Source organism: Geotrypetes seraphini, chromosome 6, assembly GCF_902459505.1.
Source record: "Geotrypetes seraphini chromosome 6, aGeoSer1.1, whole genome shotgun sequence".
Classification (NCBI taxonomy): domain Eukaryota; kingdom Metazoa; phylum Chordata; class Amphibia; order Gymnophiona; family Dermophiidae; genus Geotrypetes; species Geotrypetes seraphini.
In genome coordinates, this window is record NC_047089.1 from 64034622 (window position 1) to 64055346 (window position 20725).

The 20725-nt window shown below is 38.7% G+C and overlaps 1 protein-coding gene across 1 annotated transcript in view; it reads left to right on the top strand.

Moving 5' to 3' along the window:
* Window positions 1-19459, top strand: part of ESD (esterase D) — a 65623-nt gene extending 46164 nt beyond the window's left edge. The window contains exons 7-9 of the mRNA XM_033948777.1: window positions 9903-10001; window positions 13808-13975; window positions 19195-19459. Coding sequence (XP_033804668.1) covers window positions 9903-10001; window positions 13808-13975; window positions 19195-19275 — 348 coding nt within the window. The 3' untranslated portion in view covers window positions 19276-19459. The remainder of the gene's footprint in view (window positions 1-9902; window positions 10002-13807; window positions 13976-19194) is intronic.
* Window positions 19460-20725: the final 1266 nt, after the last annotated feature.

Sequence of the window (20725 nt, forward strand, 5' to 3'; positions counted from 1 at the left end):
CCCAACCTTCAATTTGATGGCCATGGCAGAGAACAAGAAAACGGAGCATTTTTTTTCAGTCACAGATGCAAGCCAGGAAGCACTGGCCTGGACGTTTTGGTTCAACCCTGGTTGGAAAGGGAGCTCTTGTATGTGTCTCCACTGTGGCCCATGATAGGCCGAGTACTAGGCAGGATTGCAAATCACCCAGGAATGGTTGTCCTGGTAGCCCTGGATTGGCCATGGAGACCTTGGTACATAAATCTGATTTGACGTCGGAGAGACACATGTCTCCAGTTCCTGATTCAGCCAGAGCTGCTTACTCAGGGGCCAGTGGCCTTAGAAGAGCCCGAATGCTTTGGTCTTACGACATGGCTCTTGAGTGTGCGGAGTTAGAGTGCAGGGAATATTTGAAGGTAGTTTTTGCTACCCTCCTTAAAGCCAAGAAACCATCCAAGGTGTCTGCTTAGGCTAAGGCCTGGGAGATGTTTCAGTTCTGGTGTATTAACAGGTAGAACTGCTATGGCACTGGTCTCCAGCTGCTTGATATACGGAGAGTATTACTTCAGTATTTTGAGGTCACTAATGAGTTTCACCTCTCCAGTCATGTATTCATACTCACTAGTCAGGCTAAACTGGGCTAGCCGCCATCTAAGCCAGATGGATTCGCAGGACCATTGAGTCAGTTTACATTGCCTGCGGAAAGCAGCTGCTGATAGCTTTGAAAGTAAATTTGACCAGAAATGTGGCTTCTTCATGGGCAGTTCTGCCTGAAGAGATCTGTAGGGCAGCTAGCTGGTCTGTTGACACATACAACCCCCCCCCCCCCTTTTTTTTTACAAAACAGCAGAAGCAGTTTTTAGTGCAGGCTGGTGCGTTGAATGCTCTGCGCTGCTCCCAATGCGCATAGGAACTCTGAGTGTTGGTATCGGCACAGAGAGTTTAGTACACCAGCTGGCGCTAAAAACACTTTTACGGTTTTGTAAAAACAGGGGGAGGGGTGAAATAGAACCACACATTTAATAGTTAAGAACAGTATCTGAGACAAAAAAAAAATGTTGCATCAATGGTTTGCTAAAACTTATAGAAATACTGACAGGTCTGACTCCATATTTGGTCTATTTGGTAAGAGTCTTAAATTTGACAACAAAACATAATTCATTTTTCTTTTTTTTTTTAAATATTTTATTTATAAATTTTTCATTCTTACAATAATTTAATTTTACATAAACTTCAATTAATACATGAAAAATTGTGATTACAAGTAATTCATCTTATCACATAAAATTTAACCCTCCCCTTTCTTCATTTCTTAAATCCATATAATATACATTCCCACCCTTCCCCAATCTAATATATCCATTACTAATGTGCTATGAAACCTGATCATTGGAATATCGAGTCTATGGTTCCCAAATTTTCTTAAAATTATGAATATTTCCCTGTTGTAATGCTATTGTTTTTTCCATTTTGTATATATGACAGACTGAATTCCACCAAAATGTAAAATTTAATTTGGTGTAGTCCTTCCAATTTTGAGTTATTTGTTGCATGGCGACCCCTGTCAATATTAATAATAGTTTGTTATTGTTTGCTGAAATCGGACTCTGAGTTCTCATTGCTGTACCAAATAGTATAGTATCATATGAGAGTCCTACATGATTTTCTAGTAATTCATTAATTTGGGGCCAAATTAGTTTCCAAAATGCATTTATACAGGGACAAAAAAAAATTAAGTGATCTAATGTCCCGACTTCTACTCTGCAATGCCAGCATCTATTAGATCTAGTACTATCTATTTTTTGTAAACGCGTAGGGGTCCATAAAGTTCTATGTAACAAAAACAACCGAGTTTGACTCATAGATGCTGACTTTGTAGATCTTAATCTCCAGGACCAAAATCGTGGCCATTGAGATTAAGAAATTGTCTGACCAATCTCAATACTCCAAATATCCCTAAGTCCAGTTTTCTTTTTTTTTGTTTAAAAATCCATTTAACAATTTATACCATTTTGCGGCTTGGTGACCCAAAAAATCCGCCTGGAAACATAGAACCTGCAGACTATATTGAGTATTAAGAGCTTTCCATTCAGGGAACCCTGCCTGAATAGCTTGCTTCAATTGCAACCATTTAAAATATTGTGTTTTATTTAATCCAAATTTATGTTGCAATTGTGAAAAACTAAGCATTGCTCCTTCTGAAATAATATCATTCAATGTTCGTATACCTGCAATTATCCATTGTTTCCAGACGATTTTGTATCCGCCAATCTTGATCCTGGAATTTACCCAAATTGATTGATTTAATGATTTAGCAATTGGTTCTGGTGATAGATTACTAACATATCTTAACGTCTTCCAAGTATCCAATAAAATTCTGTTATCCTTATATCTTCTTGGTATGTTTATACTAATTAGATGTTCTGGATGTAGTGGGAACAGGAGCCGCCGTTCTAGATATAGCCAATCTGGTACATTCTCCATGAGATCTGGGAGGATCCAATACATACCCTGTCTTAGAATATAGGCTTGATGGTACCTATAAAAATTTGGAAAATTTACCCCTCCCTCCACAATTGGTCTTTGTAAAGATACTAAAGCAATTCTGGGTCTTTTCCCAAACCAAACAAATTTTGTAAGGATATTGTTTAACTTTTTATAAAATGACCCCTGAAAAAATATTGGTATCATACTCATTTGATAACAAACCACATGCAATATCATCATTTTAATTGTTTGGACTCTTCCCCACCAAGAAAGATGTAAAGGATTCCATTGCTCACACATTTCTGTTATTTTTTTTAATAAAAGTTTTTCATTTTCTTTTACTGTATCTTCAATTGTATTTTTGATAATAATACCTAAATATTTTAATCCTTCTTCTTTCCAAATAAATGAATATGAATCAAATAATCCTTTGGTACAGTGAACATTAATTGGAAGAATTTCCGATTTACTCCAATTAATTTTATATCCAGAAAATTTCCCAAATTTCTCTAGAAGATTAAGTAAACTTGGAACAGTATTCCCCGGTTCTCTTAAATATAATAATATATCATCTGCATATGCAGAAAGTTTAAATTCCCAGTAAGAAAATGGGATTCCCTTTATCTCCTTAGTTTGATTAATTGCAATTAATAAGGGTTCTAAAACAATATCAAAAAGTAAGGGGGACAAAGGACATCCTTGTCTAACTCCCCTACGCAAGTTAAATCTATCTGATAAATTGTTATTAATATATAATCTTGCACCAGGAGAGCTATACAATGTCTGAATCATTTTAATAAAACCGGGGCCTATTCCAAACCATTCCAGAGCTTGATACATATAACTCCATTCCACTCTATCAAATGCTTTTTCTGCATCTAAAGATAGCATAAAAGCTGGATTATTCATATTTTTCACTAAATTTAAAAAGTGGAATGCTAATCTAGTATTGTTTGATGAGTGTCTTTTAGCAATAAATCCTGTTTGGTGTACATCAATAATAAAAGGAAGAGCTTTTGCCAATCTTATTGCTAATACTTTAGCAATCAACTTACCATCTACATTTAATAAAGAGATAGGCCTGTAGTTTAAAACCAAGGTAGGATCCTTGTTTGGTTTTAGTAAGACAATAATTACCGAATCAGCCATAGTACCTGATATATTCCCATTATTTATTTGATATTGATACAAATTTAATAAATATGGTAAGATGATATTTTGAAATGTTTTATATAATTCAACAGTATATCCATCACCACCCGGAGTGGATCCAACTCTAAGAGACTTCAATGCTGATTCTATTTCTTTTAAAGATATAGGATCTTCTAAACTTCGTTTTATATGATCCGGAACATTTGGTCCAATAAATGAGTTTAAGAAATTTAATCCCTCTTGTTCTTTATTTTCATAAGATTCAGAAGAATATAAATCTTTATAAAAATCAAGAAATTGTATTAAAATATCTTTGGTGTTAGTGTGTGTGTTGCCTTGTGTATCTTTAATTGCAATAATCTTAGATTTCCTTTTTTTTGCTTTAAGAAAATTAGCTAATAATCTTCCAGCTTTGTTTGAATTACCATAGTACTGAACTTGCTTATAGAAGATATCTTTCCTCACAAATTGAGAAGAAATCTCATTATATTTCGCTTTTATTTTTAATAAACTTTGTAATGTATTATGTTCCCAGTTCTTAATTAATTTATTTTCTAATACTTTAATTTGGTTTTCCAGATCAACATATTGTTTTTTAAGTTGTTTTTTGATAAATGCTGAATATGAAATAATATTTCCTCTTATTGTTGCTTTAAATGCGTCCCACAAAATCTCAGCATTAATATTGTCCGAATTATTTATTTGAAAAAATTAATTCATCTTTAATTTAAAATCTTCCAGAAAGTTCGAGTCCGCAAGTAAAGCATTATCAAATCTCCAAATTGGATCGAAATGTACTATATCATTATTCTTAGTCAATCTACACACCAGCATGGTCTGAAATTATAATGGGATCAATAACTGCATTCATCACTCGCTGCGCTATATTATTAGACACGAATATATAATCAATTTGTGAGAAAGATTTATGGACCTGAGAACAAAAAGAGAATTCCTGATCATTAAATTGAAGAATACGCCATATATCAACTAAATTACAAGATTGAACCAAATTATCTAAACCTAACGATTTCATAATTCTACTTGGTCTCTTATCCAAAATTGGATCCATTACAGCATTGAAATCCCCTGCTACGATTAAATTAGAAGTAGCCAGTGGTAACAGTAATTGTTGAACTTGTTTGAAAAACTCCATTTGATTCGAATTAGGAGCATATAAATTTAATAAATCCAGGGTTGTATTTCCCAGAACCATTTTGATATGCACCCATCTTCCTAAGGGATCATAGTTTATTAATTTGAAATCAGCATTGCACTTCCTATTTATCAGGACAGCAACCCCAGCTTTTTCCCCCATTGCAGGTGCAAAGAAGCATTTAGAAATCCAACCCCCAGATAACTTTTTAGATTCAATATCAGAAAGGTGCGACTCTTGAATAAAATATATGTCCGCATTTTGCTTTTTAAGGAACGTTAGTACTTTCTTTCTCTTAATAGGATGATTTAAACCATTGACGTTAATAGAATAAATTTTTATATCCATCTATTTTATAATTAAATTTTGGCAAATATTTCTAAAATAAAAAAGATGACCAGACCTCAGCACATTAAGTAAATATAATTCATTTATCCAATTCCCCCATCTCTTTCCCCCCCCCCTAAAATAAGATTATAAAAGAAAAATTCAAATTTTACATTTATCCCATTTTCAATCCTCATCAATATATTATTACTGTGAACCCCCCTCCCTCTCTCTATGCTCCCTCCCCTCCCCCCCATAATCATTGTCTGATCTGGAACACACATTGGTATAGCAGACCCTAAACCCCCTCCCCCATACAACTAATATCCCTCCATATTGAATTAATATCTCTCAAAAATTCAGCTATTCTTTTTTCCCCCACATATTTAATATTTCATTATTTCTATCCTTACATATTCAATCATTCAATTAATAATTATTATCATTAATATTAATAGTTCATTGTAGCAAATAACATAAAATTATCTATAATGAATTCAAATATAACTATTCAAATAAATTTTCATTCATATAAGTTATTCATATAAATAATAGTATCTTAAAAATCTTTATCTCCTTAGTAATTATCTCTTCTTTAAAAAACCCAATTCCCAGGCTTAACCCTTTATTTAATAATTTTTATATTTCATATCAATTAGTATCTAGGTAAAATATATCATTATATTAAGAATCATACTTAATTAATTCATATAAATTATAAATATATCTTCCTTTCAAAGTAATATATATCCTATCTTAATATTTTGTTAACATTTTCAATTTTAACTATAATTCCATGTATATTAAATATTCATTGTTAATTTAAATATATTCATTCATAGCATTAATATATTACTATTAGCATCTAACCAATTTATTTATAACATTCTCATTTAAAAATCAATCATGATATATTCAATATAAATAAATATTTGAATAAAATATATATTTTCATATTTATTAATAAAAGTCTAAAATTATTTCCTATTTTATTAATAATCCCTTTTGAAATATGTAATATCCTATATTTATTTCCTCATATTAATCAATTATTGTTATTCAGGATGGTTAGTAATTAGTAGTTAGGTAAATATATATATTATATTTATAATATCTCTCATAGATAATTTCTTGTTAAATTAAAAATGTATCAGTAATTTCACAATATTGAAAAATTAGTCAAAAGCTCTTCATCTGCAATAAAATGCAGTAAAAATAACTTGGACCAGTATCAATCCACTTCTTTTTTTTTTTTTTTTCCTTCTGTCTTCCTTTTTTTTTTTTTCCCCCTCTTTTCTTCTCTTCAAAATGAGTCTTCTCCATTTTCTCTTTTTCCTTTAATCAATTTTCCTTTATGTAGACATCGGTTCCTCTTGTGATAGAAATTCTTTAAGTTTTGCAGGGTCTTGAAAATACCAGGACTTATTTCCAGTAGATATTCGCATTGTAGATGGATAGTACAAGCCGTATATGTAACCTTTTTCTTTCAACTGCTGCCTCAGCATAAGAAACTGCTTTCTGATGTTTGCAGTATGTTTTGCAAAGTCTGGAACCAATAACAATTTAGACCCTTTATAATTTAAATTTTTGTTCGCTTTTGCTACTTTCAGGATTTCTAAAGCTTGCTGGTATCTCAAAACTTTAAAAATCAAGGGTCTGGGGCCACTCTGATTCACTGGTTTTTTTGAAGGGATTCTATGTGCACGTTCTATCTCCAACGGCCACTTGGAGTTTAACTGTAACAGTTTAGGTAGTAAGTTCTCTAAAAACTGTATAGTGTCTCCCCCGTCAAGATTTTCAGCCAGTCCAAGCACTCTGATGTTCTTCCTTTTCCCCCGATTCTCCAAATCTATCAGCTGATTTTTCACGCTTTCTACATTTTGTCTTTCACTGTCACACTTTTGTGTGACAGTTTCCAGCAGTTCAATTCTCTCCTCAATCACAGACATCCTCTGCCTGTCAGTCTGGATCTCCTGCCTCAGACCCAGCACTTCCTCCTTTACCTCAGAAATTTTGCCAGCGTTGTCTGTCAGCATTAATTTAATTTTAAATAGCTCTGCCATTATATCTGCTTTATCTGAGAATTCCTCTGTTTCCAACGGGATCGGGACACTCGACGGCAACACCGGAGTCACTTTAGATCTTTTTGCCGATACACCGGAAGTGCACGGCTTCTCCGATTTGCCTTGCCTTGTGGTAGCCATTCAGAAGTTATTTTTTGTTTTTATAACGCAGGTGAGCGATTCTTAGCAGCTGTTTTCTTTCCTTTAGTTGTCTGAGTTCAGGGAGCTCTGTTGCTATGCGACCATTTTGCGTGCTCCAAGCCACGCCCCCCCCATAGTTCATTTTTCAGCAGCAAACTTAACAATGTCTCCTCCCCTCCTTGATGGTCTTGGGATAGCCATAATACAGGAGCAGTGGTACTCAAAAGAATGACCTTGAAGGATGCTGTGTTCCATCGAGGGGTTCTCCCTGTTGTCTCTTGATGGCACTTTTATGCTCAATGGTCTTTTTTATTAAATTGTCTTTTGATCTTTCCAATACATAGAAGTCCACAAGGGAAGATTACTATGTATACCACTCCTTCTGTCTTGCAGTTGGAGAAATGCCTGATTTTAGATCTCTCTCCTGGTCTCAGGTGCACAAATGTCTCCTACAACTCTCTTCCTCCAAATGACTCCAACCCTATCCCTGCTGACAGATCATGGACCTCCTTCGAACTCGTATCCAAACCCCTGGTTGCTAAACTTTGCCTCAAACTTAAATCCTGCAAATGCATCCTAGACCCTTTCCCATCCTACCTTTACAAACACATTCCCGCACAGGCCATTTCTTCCCTCACCAGCCTTATAAATAAAGCTTTACTATTGGGCCTGTTCTCCACAGAAATGGGACACATCGCCTTATCCCCTCTTCTGAAAAAAGCCGATCTCGACCCTTCCTTACCATCGAACTACCGCCCCATAGCAAATATCCCTCTTTTAACTAAACTGCTAGAGACCATAGTCGCCACTCAGCTCTCTTCTTACCTAGATAGTTTCTCCATTCTCCAACACTTCCAATACAGATTTAGACCCAATTACAGCACCGAGTCCCTCCTACTTTCCTTAATTTCAAAGGTGCAACAACTACACTCTCGAAACAAATTTGCTGTTCTACTACAATTCGATCTATCAGCAGCTTTCGACGTTGTGCACCATGACATACTAATTTACCAACTTTCCGAAATAGGAATAGACTCCTTCGTCCTAAAATGGTTCTCAAACTTCCTTCACTCTCGCTCCTACATTGTCAACACAAATGGCTCCAGATCCGCTCCGTGGACACCATGTTGCGGTGTCCCACAGGGTTCTCCCCTATCCCCTATTCTATTCAACATATATATGACCTCCCTGAAGCTCCTCAAATTATCCCCCCTTGAAACAATATACACATATGCCGACGATATCTTTATCCTCCTCGAAACAGACCAGAACCTCACAAACCTCCAAGAAAACATTACTTCATGCATAATGAGACTTCACGCATGGTCCCTCTCAGTACAGATGAAGTTAAATGAATCAAAACCAAAATTACTCTGGCTCGGCCCAAAATTAGAATACCTGCCTACCCTTTTCACACTACCCAGAGGCTCGGCTCTCCACCTTGAGTTCTCAAGCAAGGTTCTCGGCTTCATTATCGATTCTTCTCTCTCCCTCAACGATCACCTCAATTCCTTGGCAAAATCATGCTTTTTCAGCCTCCACATGCTGAGGAAAGTAAGATCCTACTTTCACCAAAAACATTTCGCCATCCTTGTACAATCCACCATCCTCTCCAAACTCGACTACTGTAATGCCATTTATTTATGCCTTACAAAAAAAAGTTTCCACAGACTCCAGCTTATCCAAAATACCGCAGCCAAGTTGATTTTTGCAAAACGCAAATTCGAACACGTCTCCCCACTACTTGCCAATCTTCACTGGCTCCTAATGCTTTCCAGAATTCACTTCAAATGCTCCTGTCTGGCTTTCAAGATCATTCACGGCATCCTTCCGCCCCTAATCCCACTATCTTTTAACGCCTCAAGGCCTGCTACCACCAGATCCGCCCACAGACATAAACTATCCTTCCCCTCTCTGCACGGTATTCTCTATGCGGGCAAACTGGGAAAGTCCCTCGTCTCCAAAATCACGGGCCTTTGGAACGATCTCACTATCCCGCTGCGGAACCTGGGCTCCCTCCAATTATTCCGCAAACAATTGAAAACCTGGCTCTTTTCTAACATATAATCATTTCTTCTAACATAAGATCTTCTCTTCTCCTGTTTATTACCTTCTGCTCGTATACTCTTGTAAATCTTTCTCCTCTCTTCTTATATATTTAAGCTTTGTAAACCGTGCCGAGCTCCACTTCCGTGGAGAAGATGCGGTATATAAACCTAAGGCTTAGTTTAGTTTAGTATTGTTTCAGTTGTAATAAAAAGGTTTATCATTCTCTCCCTCTCTCCCTGCCTTTATTATAGGGGTCTCATCCCATTCCTTCTACTCCAGGGTCTAACACTTTCTGAGATGCCAGCCCCTGGAGTAAAATGAATGGGATGTCTGAATTCAAGAAAGCATGGGGTAGGCATGTGGAATCTCTTAGAGAGAGGAAGAGATAATGGTTACTGTGGATGGGCAGACTGGATGGGTCATTTGGCCTTTATCTGCCATCAGGTTTCTGTGTTTCTAATTGGCCTTTATCTGCCATAAGGTTTCTGTGTTTCTAATTGGTTAGTCAAGAGGTGTAATGCCCTTTTTAATTTTTTTTTCCTGAGTAGAGTGTATCAGCATTTGCTCCAATCTGTAACCCAACCCAGTGCCCGTGGGGAAGAAAAGCCTTCAATGGATACTTAGGAGTGGATCAAACCAAATGGGAGGTAGGGTATGAACCAGTATTTATAGATGTCCAGTACATTTTGTAAAACCTGCTTACAGCTAATGTGTTTTCACACTTAAGAGCCCTTTTTACTAAACCACATTAAGCACTTAGGGCCTGGTTCAATATTTGGCGCCTAAAAAACTCATTGTCGATCAGAACGGCACGTAGCATGATTCTATAAAAGGCACGTGCCATATATAGAATCACCCTGAGCATTCACATCACTGACATTTAAGTGCACTCATTTAGACCTAAAACATAGGCCTAAGTAGTACACAGGCCTAAAACCTAGGCCTAAGTAGTACACAGTGCGCTTAACTTTTAGGAACACCCATGCTCTTCCCCTGGCCACACACCCTTTTGAGATTCACACACTAGAACAGATGCCCACCAATTTTATAGAATGCACCTACCAAGTGACTGGCTTGTTAAACAACTAAGTTGTGCATGCAAATTGACTGTGCACATCGATTTGCGTGCACAATTTACAGTGCTGTATAAAGAATTTATGGATTAATGCACAGTTTGCCACTTCGGTTACTACTGGCACAGAGCTGTTAAGTGATTTTAGAGTAATTTAGTTGTTACTGCACGTTAAACCACACATTAAGTTCTCTTTGTGTTAGAGGGCATGGTATTGGCAAAAAGTGAGCATGGAAGGCATTTAGCAGTTAACATGCTGCACTTACCACAATCTAACATGGAGTTATTATAGAAACATTTAAAGCCTTCCTGTATAGGAAGTACTAAGTACTTGATTTAGCCAGGAGCAGGTGCCGTACACCAACATTAATGTTAACAGGAGACCTGCAAGAAAAAATTATGGGAACATCCCTAATAGGTGCTCTTTAATTTGCAGCCATCACTCAGTAAAATCCTGTATTAAACCATGGTAACTTCAAATTTTACTATGGTTAATAGAGTCCCTGAGGCATGTATTTGTTCCTAGCAGAAGGGATTTGGGTCCAGATGCACAAATCTCCGACACCATGGTAAAAAAATACCGTGATAGGAGTGATTTTTCTTTTACTAGCGATGCTCAGCACAATAGCATGCAAATTATAAGCATGCTATTTGTACGGAGAATTGTCGGTAAAAGGGTGGGGGAATTGTGCTTGCCCAGAAGAGCAAATGCTAGGCATAGCTCCTCCCTCCTGTCAAGCTTCTCTTCCTGCCCTAAACAATTGAGCCACAGAACTGCCCAAAGCCACCAGAGGCTTCGGAGCAGGAAGAGCAGTTTTTTTGTTTGTTTGTTGTTTTTTTTCTTGTGTGTGTGGGGGGTTAATGGACACAGATATGCGTGTGTTTTAATAGGCACAACATCTGTGCCCATTAAAAAAATAACCCAAAAGGCTATGCTAAGCCCCCTTCTGCACCCCTGACAACCCCCCTCCATAGGATCGGCAGGAGAGATTCCCACTCCTTCCTGCCTCAGCTGCCACTGCCTGGACCACACACACACACCCTCCATCTCCCCTATTCCTTCTAATGAAGACCGGCAGGAGAGATGCCCACCTGCTGGCAGGCCCGCCCCTTCAAAATAGTGGGTTGTCCCAGTGTATTCTGGGAGGGGCCTTAGAGGCCTAAGCCAATCAGGACCTTAGGCCCATCCCACTGTATCTAAGGATGCACCGGGAAGGTAAAGCCCACCATTTGAAGAGGCGGATCTGCCAGAAGGAGATAGTGGGCATCCCTCCTGATTTCTCCTTGAGTGCTGACTGTAGAGGGGTTCTAAGTAGTGCTCTGATTTGTTTGGATAAATAACGATGGGAAACAATTTCTAAATAGGTGGAGTTTTGAAAAACTAACTCGTACTATCTTAAGAACAAAACAAAAATCATTGAAAAAAAGAACAACAAAGGCCTGGATTCTCTAAACTGCGCCGTTGTCGGCAGCTGCCTTAAAAGTGGCCACCGATTTTGGTGCTGTTTTGAGAATTGTGCCTCCAGCGTAGGTGCCAGAAATGTAGACCAGGGTTTTCAAGGCCTACGTTTCCACCACCTACCTGTGACGTGAATCATGCTTCCAGTGGTGCCTAATGCCACTTCTGGCATTAGCCACTCCTACAGTGGCGTTAGACGCAATTCTGGTGCCATTTGTTTAGGCACCGGTAAACACCTTAAGATTTTATTTAAGTACTGTTTGAAACGACATTTCCCTCTTAGGCGCCGGTAGGGTTCCATTTATATAATTTCCTCCCCAAAGCTTTTCTGATTATAAATTTTTATGACACGTTCCAGATGTACATTTATGAATGTACATAGTTCCATAGTACTACTTACTAAGACAGAGTTGATAAAGAAATGTATTCCGTTCATGTTAACTTTTTTATTTATATTTCAAATTATATACTTAAATTACACAGTGGTTAGGCTTGTGAATTATAGGGATTATGTTGTTAGATGTTGATTTAGGTGATTATTTTCTAGCTAATTAGAGACTAAGCATTGTTTTGTTAGTGTGTTCGCTCCTCAGGTGGTACATGGTACCATTCTCGGTGGAAATCAGATATGTATAAAAACTGAGTGAAGGGTACAAAAACACCTCAGAGGGTGAGCTGAGAGAGTCATAGGGGATGTGGTGCATTTCTGGTGTTTATCAAGTTAATGTCTATTTGAAGTTTGGGGGTGGTGGAGGCATGAGGGTTGTATGGCTTCTTTTTGTTGTTGCTGTTTCCTTTTTAGCTTTTTGCATTGAGTATCAATTAGAACCTAAAATCAGAAGCCGTAATTATTTCTGAAAAGGAACCCATATCTTTCCATAGTCCTCAAGTTACTAGCTAGAATGTTAACGTCTCTATTTAAACAATGGCATAAGCCTCAGATCCTTCATTAATATCCTCAAACTAAAAATTATAGGGCAGGATCCTAATGATGGCATTTCAGCTTGTCTGCTAGAACCCCACAGAGGTTGAAAGGACTCGTATATTGCCTTTTTGTTGCTTTGGCATTTCCAAGCAGTGGGGACTGGAGGACTTGCCCAGGGTCACAAGGAATAGCACCAGGACTTGATCTCACGACCTCCTGAGTGCAGAGGCAGAAGCCCAACCAGTGAGCCGCAGCCCTTCCTCCCCCATTTCATTCAGAACATAGGTTAGAATTGAAAGGTCCCAGTTGAAATGTGCTCAGTTCCAGTGGGCATTTCAGAAAATACTTGCATTTGTCTAAAATACACACAGTGCTACAGGTATTTGTCAGATTCAGTTAGGGCAGGGGTAGGGAACTCCGGTCCTCGAGAGCCGTATTCCAGTCGGGTTTTCAGGATTTCCCCAATGAATATGCATGAGATCTATTTGCATGCACTGCTTTCAATGCATATTCATTGGGGAAATCCTGAAAACCCAACTGGAATACGGCTTTCGAGGACCAGAGTTCCCTACCCCTGAGTTAGGGTGTACCCATTTTAGAATGTTTTTTTGTTTATTTATTTAAAAGATTTCTTACCCGCTGTCCCAGCTGGATATTTAGAGCTCCAGCTTAAAAAAAAAATCATGTGTCATTTTGCCATCCAGGGATACTGCTGGAAATTCTCCTAGACTTAACGCTCAGCATCGCACCTTTAACCTTCAAATGTTTCTTCAATAGCAGCAGCCATCTCTCTCCTTTTTTGTACACCAAATGTGTCGGCTGCACAGTGCAGCCAACCATAACTGGCCCATTAAATATTCATCCAGTTCAACATTCCCTTATACCCAATTACAGCTTTTGGACACAGTCAGGAGCATTTAATAAGTATAGGCCCATCTTAGCTGAGGAGATCAAGAAGTGCAAGAATGGCCACTTTAGATTTTGCTTTCTTTTGCAGCCCTATGATGCAACACTTCTTGCAAAGTCCTATTCCGGTTCCCAGCTGGACATACTGATTGATCAAGGCAAAGATGACCAGTTTCTCGCAGCAGGACAGTTACTTCCTGACAACTTTATTGCTGCTTGCACAGAGAGAAAGATCCCAGTTGTGTTTAGACTACAACAGGCAAGTACTGATGAAACAGCTTTTAAGTTTGGAAGGGCAAGGTTTTTGTTAAGAGCATTCATAATTATACAACTTTTGTGCTTTATTCCATCCTGATAATTTACTACTTGGAGCAGCAATCTGTAATTTTTACAAAAGAAATTTGGGGAGAATTCTATAAATGGTGCTCAAAAATCAGCCCTAGAAAAGATCAGCACGAAGTGCTGTTCTGGAAAGGACTTTGTGCCGATTCCCCCATTTTCGTCTACTGAAATCTGGTGTAAATCCCAGCACCTAAACTGGGTGCAGAGATCATTATTCTATAACACCACCCAATTTTTGGAAATGCCGCTGACCCACCCATGCCCCCTCTTAGGCATGCCCCTTTTGGGTGGCACACTATGGGATTTAGGCGCCCAGTGTTACAGAATAGCACACAGTCAGATGTGAGTGCAAATCCTAATTGGTTCCAATTAATGTCAATTGGTTGTTGGCATCCAGTTATTAATGATTAACAGTTCATTAGCCAATTAAGTTGTACACCCATCTTGGAATCCTGGGATTTGTGCTAACTTGTGTATTTTAGGTCTCTTTTCTCATCCTTTTAACTGCTACGGTTTGGTTGTTTTATCCTTCCCAAGATGATTGCACCTACTAAGTTCAATTTCTCTTACTAGTAGAAAAGTGAGCTTTCTGGGCTGACGCCTCCATTGACCCTATTTCTTCCTGATTTTTATACACATTTATAGAATACTGGAGAACACACTTGTAGGCAAAAGCAAGTTAGATCTCCCAATTAACGAGCTTGTCCTGCCTTATTTTCTATCTAGCCCAATGTTAACTTAAATGGTGAAATTGTTGTTTATTGTGTGGAAGAAAGCAAATTTTACTGAAAATATATAAGTGGTTTTCTTTGAGAGAGAAAAAGTAGCATAAATCACCTAGCATTATGCAAACCAGGAAGAAGGGTGCTGCTAGAAGTTGGAGACTAGGGGAAGACTCAAGGTATGCTTTAATGATGCACATGAGCTGTGAAAGTGCAAGATACCAAAGCTGAGATCTGTGAAGCAGTAGGAAAGAAGAATGCTACTTTCTTGTTGGTGGTTCCCCATCCGGTAGGGGAAAGTGGGACAAGGAGACGACTTGGTCGCCTTTGTCCTTTACCTATAGTTGTCCCGCCCTGCCAGTTTTAATATCCTTCTCAAAGCACTCCCTGAATTACAGGCACGTATTTCCAGCAGTGACCTAGTAAACAGATGATTGATGGGGCGGAAAGGCGGAAGAGCTGTAGCTTAAGCACTGACAACTGCAGGAGAGGGGAGAAGCAAAGGGCTTGAAACAAAACACCAGAGGAGAGCCAAAGATTGAATTCCCAATCTATTAAATTCTTTTCAAGGCAGCACAACTAAGACCCGACACAGGACCATGTTTTGGAAACATAGTCTGCATCAAACATCATGCTGATAAACATCAGAAGTTTTTAGGGATCAGCCTTGAAGCACCACAGTTATATTTACAAAAATCTTCTGATCAAAAAGGACTCCACTTGCAAGCCGGTCATCTCCATTGCTGTATTTTGCCTTAATGATAGCTTTCAGCTAGAGAATGACATGGGGACAAATTTTTTTTTCCCCGTCCTCATTTTCCCATCCCGTCTTTTTCGCCAGTGGGGGTTTTATTGCACTCATTCTAGCTTTTCGTATTTTGTCCACATTTGACTCAGATGGTTGTTTTCAGTCATGGACCCCTCAGTTGAAGTCCATCACACTGTTAACACTGTCAGTGGATTTGCTGCATTTGGAGTTATATCTAGCCATCACCAGTCACATTTGCACCTAGCTATTATTACTATTTAAGTATTTAAATATCACATATAGCCTAAGTGGTTTACATTCAGGTACACAAGTATTTTTCCCTATTTGTCCTGGTGGACTCACACTCTATCTAATGTACCTGGGGCAATGGGGGATTAATAATAATAATAATAATAATAACTTTATTCTTATATACCGCCATACCCATCGAGTTCTAGGCGGTTTACAACAATTAACAAATGGTCTGCATTGACAAGCTTATTTACAACATGTTACAAGCAGATTTACAAACAAATTACCTGTAGATTTACAGTAAATTACAACAATTTACAATTTACAACAGACAGCAATGAAGTTACAATTTACAGTAGTCTGCAATGAAAGGGAGATGTATAACAGTTTAGCTGAAAATTGTGGATTAGATTGGGCTAGAGAAGGGAAGAGGAGAGAGGGTCGAGGGGGAGTCAGGTGAGGGAGGAAGGGGTTGGTGGAGGGGCCGGGGTTATGTGAGGTGAAGTGACTTGCCCAGGGTCATAAGGAGCAGCATGGAATTTGAACTCACAACCTCACCTCACAACACCCACTACACCACATACACCCCCTCCCACAACATTTGGAACACCTATCTTTGACTTTTTAGAGCCAGTGCCATTCATTATTGTGAGCAATTGGCTGCTTTTATTAGACTAGTAATATCCAAAACTGTGTGCATTGTTTTTAATTTAAATTTTTATGCAAATAAACCTGGGACTTGCTAGTTCAGCTTCTCCACTTCTCTGGTTTCTTTGAATGCCGGGATTTGTTTGTTGCTTTCACTTCCTTCCTGGATCGGAATAGATTTTGCTCTTGAACAGTGAGAGGCATCCCCCAGCCAGTCCCAGTCATATTAACTTAGTAAGTGTAGGGTCCATCCAGTCTGCCCATCAGAGTTGCCAGAGTTGAATTTAGCGCTCTGCACAGGTTCCACTTCTTCATGATTAAATACTAATATACTTTATCTTCTTCTCTCCCTGCCTGGCATCGGTTCTACTTCCTAACTACTGGTGTTGTTATCAAAGCCCACTCCAGCCTCAATCCTGATCTGGTTTTGCTATTTATGGGACCTAGACCATAGAAGTCTACCCAGTATTGGTATTACTTCCCAACCTCTGAAACTTCTATTAAAGCTCACTCCAGTTCTGAGATCATTTTAAGTCTTGTTTTAATTGGATTCCATCCTTTTTCTATATAGTGTTTCTCTGTTTTTTATCCCATGCGTTCACGAATTCCATCACCTTCATAGCCTTTTGTGAGAGAGCATTCAAGGCATCTACCATCCTTTCTGTGAAAAAGTATTTCCTGACATTATTCCTAAATCTCCCACCCTACAACCTCAACTCATGACATCTAGGGCTAGATGCACAAAAAATGGTAGTTAAGACTGTGTGGGTCACTGGTCTGTTTTTTTGCGGTGGGGGGAGGGAGGGGGGGCAGTTTCTAAACAGCGATTGATTGTACAAACGGCTGCCCTTGTAAATGATTTTTTTTTTTTTTGTAGAAAGCAGTCATTATCCCATCCGATTGCTCATTTAGAAACCACCTCTTGCACATTCGCAAAACCAGTTTTGGGAAGCCTGAACAGCTGTTGTAGCAGGGGAAGCCCCAAAGCAGCCTCCTGTCACTTAGCTGATGGGGCTTTTTTTTAAGTGGCACAGATGTGGTGCATCTGTTACACACGCACAATACCTGACCCCCATTAAAAAAAAAAAGTGCCAACTCTCCACCTTTTCCTCCTCCCGCGTGAAGATTCTTGGCAGGAGGGGTGCCCATTCCATCCTACCTCGGCACATTTTAGTGCATCCGAGCTTCCTCCCCCCTTAACTTTATAAAGACATATAGGCACTTATATTCTTTATAAAGTGCTAAAAGTAAACTATTAGAAATTGCAGCTATTTATATCATATATATCATTGAGCCTGTAATGTGGCCACCTGAAAGTACACACTGCTTTTTGACCGCACAGACTGTATATTATGTGCAATACTTCTGAAGTAATTTTTATTAAAACCCTTTCAAGCACCTAAAAAGGCTTTTACACATGAAAATTCCATTTATAAAATTGCCATCTTAGGGTCTTAATAGAGGCACAATTGCAGACTGTGAGCTCTGTTCATGTAAGGACCGAAGGTGAAATTTAAGGCTGAATAAAGGTGATGAGGAAATTACTTATGACTGACAAGTACTATCTTTTAGTGAAGAAAGGTTTGCATACAGTTGATTATTATGTCAATATTATTTCATCCTATTTTCATTATTTTGTGCTATAATTTATCACTTTGATACTTCACTCTCATTATTCAGGGAGCCATTGTAGTAGTTGGTTAGCACACAGCTCTATGCCTGTTCTCTCCCATGAAGACTTTCCATTTTATGTTTTTATTTTGTACCATGTTTCCCTGAAAATAAGACACTGTCTTATATTAATTTGGGGCCCAAAAAAGGTACTAGGTCTTATTTTTGGGTAGGTCTTATTTTTTTTCATGTACAATGATTATCTCTCCCTTCCTCTCCTCCACCCCAACTCTTCCTATTGCCTTTATCTCCCCCCACATGTGTAGCATCTTTCCTCCCCTCTCACCCATCCCCTTGTGCAGTAACTTTCTATGCCTCCCTCCCTCACATCCTCCTGTGCAGCAGAACCCTTGCAGCTTCTATCCCTTCCATCCCTCCCTCATCACTTGTGCAGCAGAACCCTTGAAGTTTCTATCCCTCTTCCCCCCTCCCGCTGCCGCAGTGCACCTCTCCCCTTCATGTGAACCCCAACCGCGAGCTGAAATATCTGGAAACAAACAATAGTATCGGCAGCACAGGGTGGATCACGGCCTGCCCTTTTCACGTCCGGGTGTTCCTCTGCCACATCACTGATGTCATCAGCAACGTGGCACGGAACAGCCTGGCGTGAGAAGGGCAGGCCGCGATCCAGCCTGTGCTGCTGACAATGCCATTTGTTTCCAGGTATTTCAGCTTGTGGTTGGGGTTTGCATGGAAGGGTTGGGGGGGGAAGCACTGCTGCTGACGACTAGGGCTTATTTTCAGGGGTAGGGCTTATATTAAAACCTACCCTGAAAATCATGCTAGGGCTTATTTTCTGGGAAACAACGGTAGTTAATTGACACTAATTTAAGAATTGTAATCCTGCCCTTTTCCCTCCCCATGTCTTGCCAATTGAAATTTTTATATGTATGTCCTTTCCCCTGATTTTAATTATCGTTTTTCTTTTTTTTTCTTTGCTGTTTTTTTTTTTTAAATTTTGTACAATGTAAACTGCTTTGGTATTTAAAGTGGTATATTAAGCCATAATAAACTTGAAACTAAGAAAAGCCAATATTGTTGCATATGGTGAGATTGTTGTCGTAGTGCTAATGGTGCATTTGTTTCCTCTTCTAGGGCTACGATCACAGCTACTTCTTCATTTCTACATTTATTAATGACCATATAAAGCATCATGCAAAATACCTTAATGCTTAATTGCATTTAATCAGAATTCTCAAATACCTCCGGATTGTGCAACACAAGACTTGGATTTCCAATGACTCTGCTGATTGTACAGTGAAACAGAAATCGTCGCTGTCAGGATCTCACCATTAGTTTTTTTGTTTTGCTTTTCAATTTGGATTTTTCAAAATAAAATGCTCTTGATACTGATTTTGAACAGATTTGAAACATATTTTTGTGTAGTAAAGTATTCTGTGGAGTACTTTTAACCTAAGTGTATATCATAGTAACTGACAGCAGATATAGGCTAGCCTGACCCATCTAGTCTTCTCAGTCAGGTGCTTAGGGTTGGAACTGCCACCCTGTGCGGGTTACTGCCTGCTGTGCTCTTTTTCTGGAAGTATGCAAGTCATTTTTGTTTTACTTTGAGTGGATGTGTGTACATTAGTGGAAAGTGTACCGTGAATAAATCTGTAGTTATTTTGTCAACTCAAAAACGATATCACAGGAGACATTAATTGTCAAATTAGAACAACAAAACCTTACTGTGGGTGTTAATCCTTTAGTTTATTCATTGATGACATAGTTCATGTTGAGAAAATGGAGTTTCTAGTGATGATATCCGCCAACATGCAGTTCTGGTTTATGTAGCATTTCATTGCACTTATCACAGCTAATTTTCTGCCCTTGAAAGTCTTGACATCTTGGCTGATTTTCTTCTTCTAATGGGGGAACTGAGTCATAAGACTCTTCTATATGTATCAGAATATTTTCTTTATACATGGAAATGTTTGGTTTGCCCTTCTTGAGCAGCCTAGTATCCTTATCCTGTCTCACATTCAAAGATCGCTGATGCCAGAAAAAAACAAAATAGGAACAGTAAAATTTACCATTTATCAATATCACTGCAATTGTCTTTTCATACATCACCTTTATCCATGTAAAATAATTTTTACTCATCATTGGTGCACCATCTTTGTGGGTTCTTGGACAAACTTCTTCCTGGTATCCATGGAGGACTAATTTGAATTGATTTTAGCCTCACAACCCGTTTTGAAAGATTAGCTCCTAGCTACCCCTGCCGATCTACTACAAAAGTCTAATCAAGTATTTCTTCACCCTACTGAATGTTTTAGCAGTATCCAGTGAGACCAAGAGAGCCCAGCTCTGGGTTTCTTCCCTATATTGGGGTTTTGGCTTATTTCCCAATAAGCTCACTAAGTTTCATAACCTTTACTATTGGCATCTCCCAGGTAAATGCAATTGGATCTAGTGTTTCAGTTCTCTCTGGCATAGGTTTGACCATTGATCCCTATTTTTCCAATCATCTTCTCACTCCGCCTTTTCCATCCCTCCCCCTCCAGCCACCTTCTTTCTGTAGTAATTCACTGTAGACCTCAATCCTACTGTCTTCTGGGTTCCCAGCATCTACCCCCCCGACTGCTCGTTCTCCCCAGGCATTGTGAGCCGATAGACAGTACCC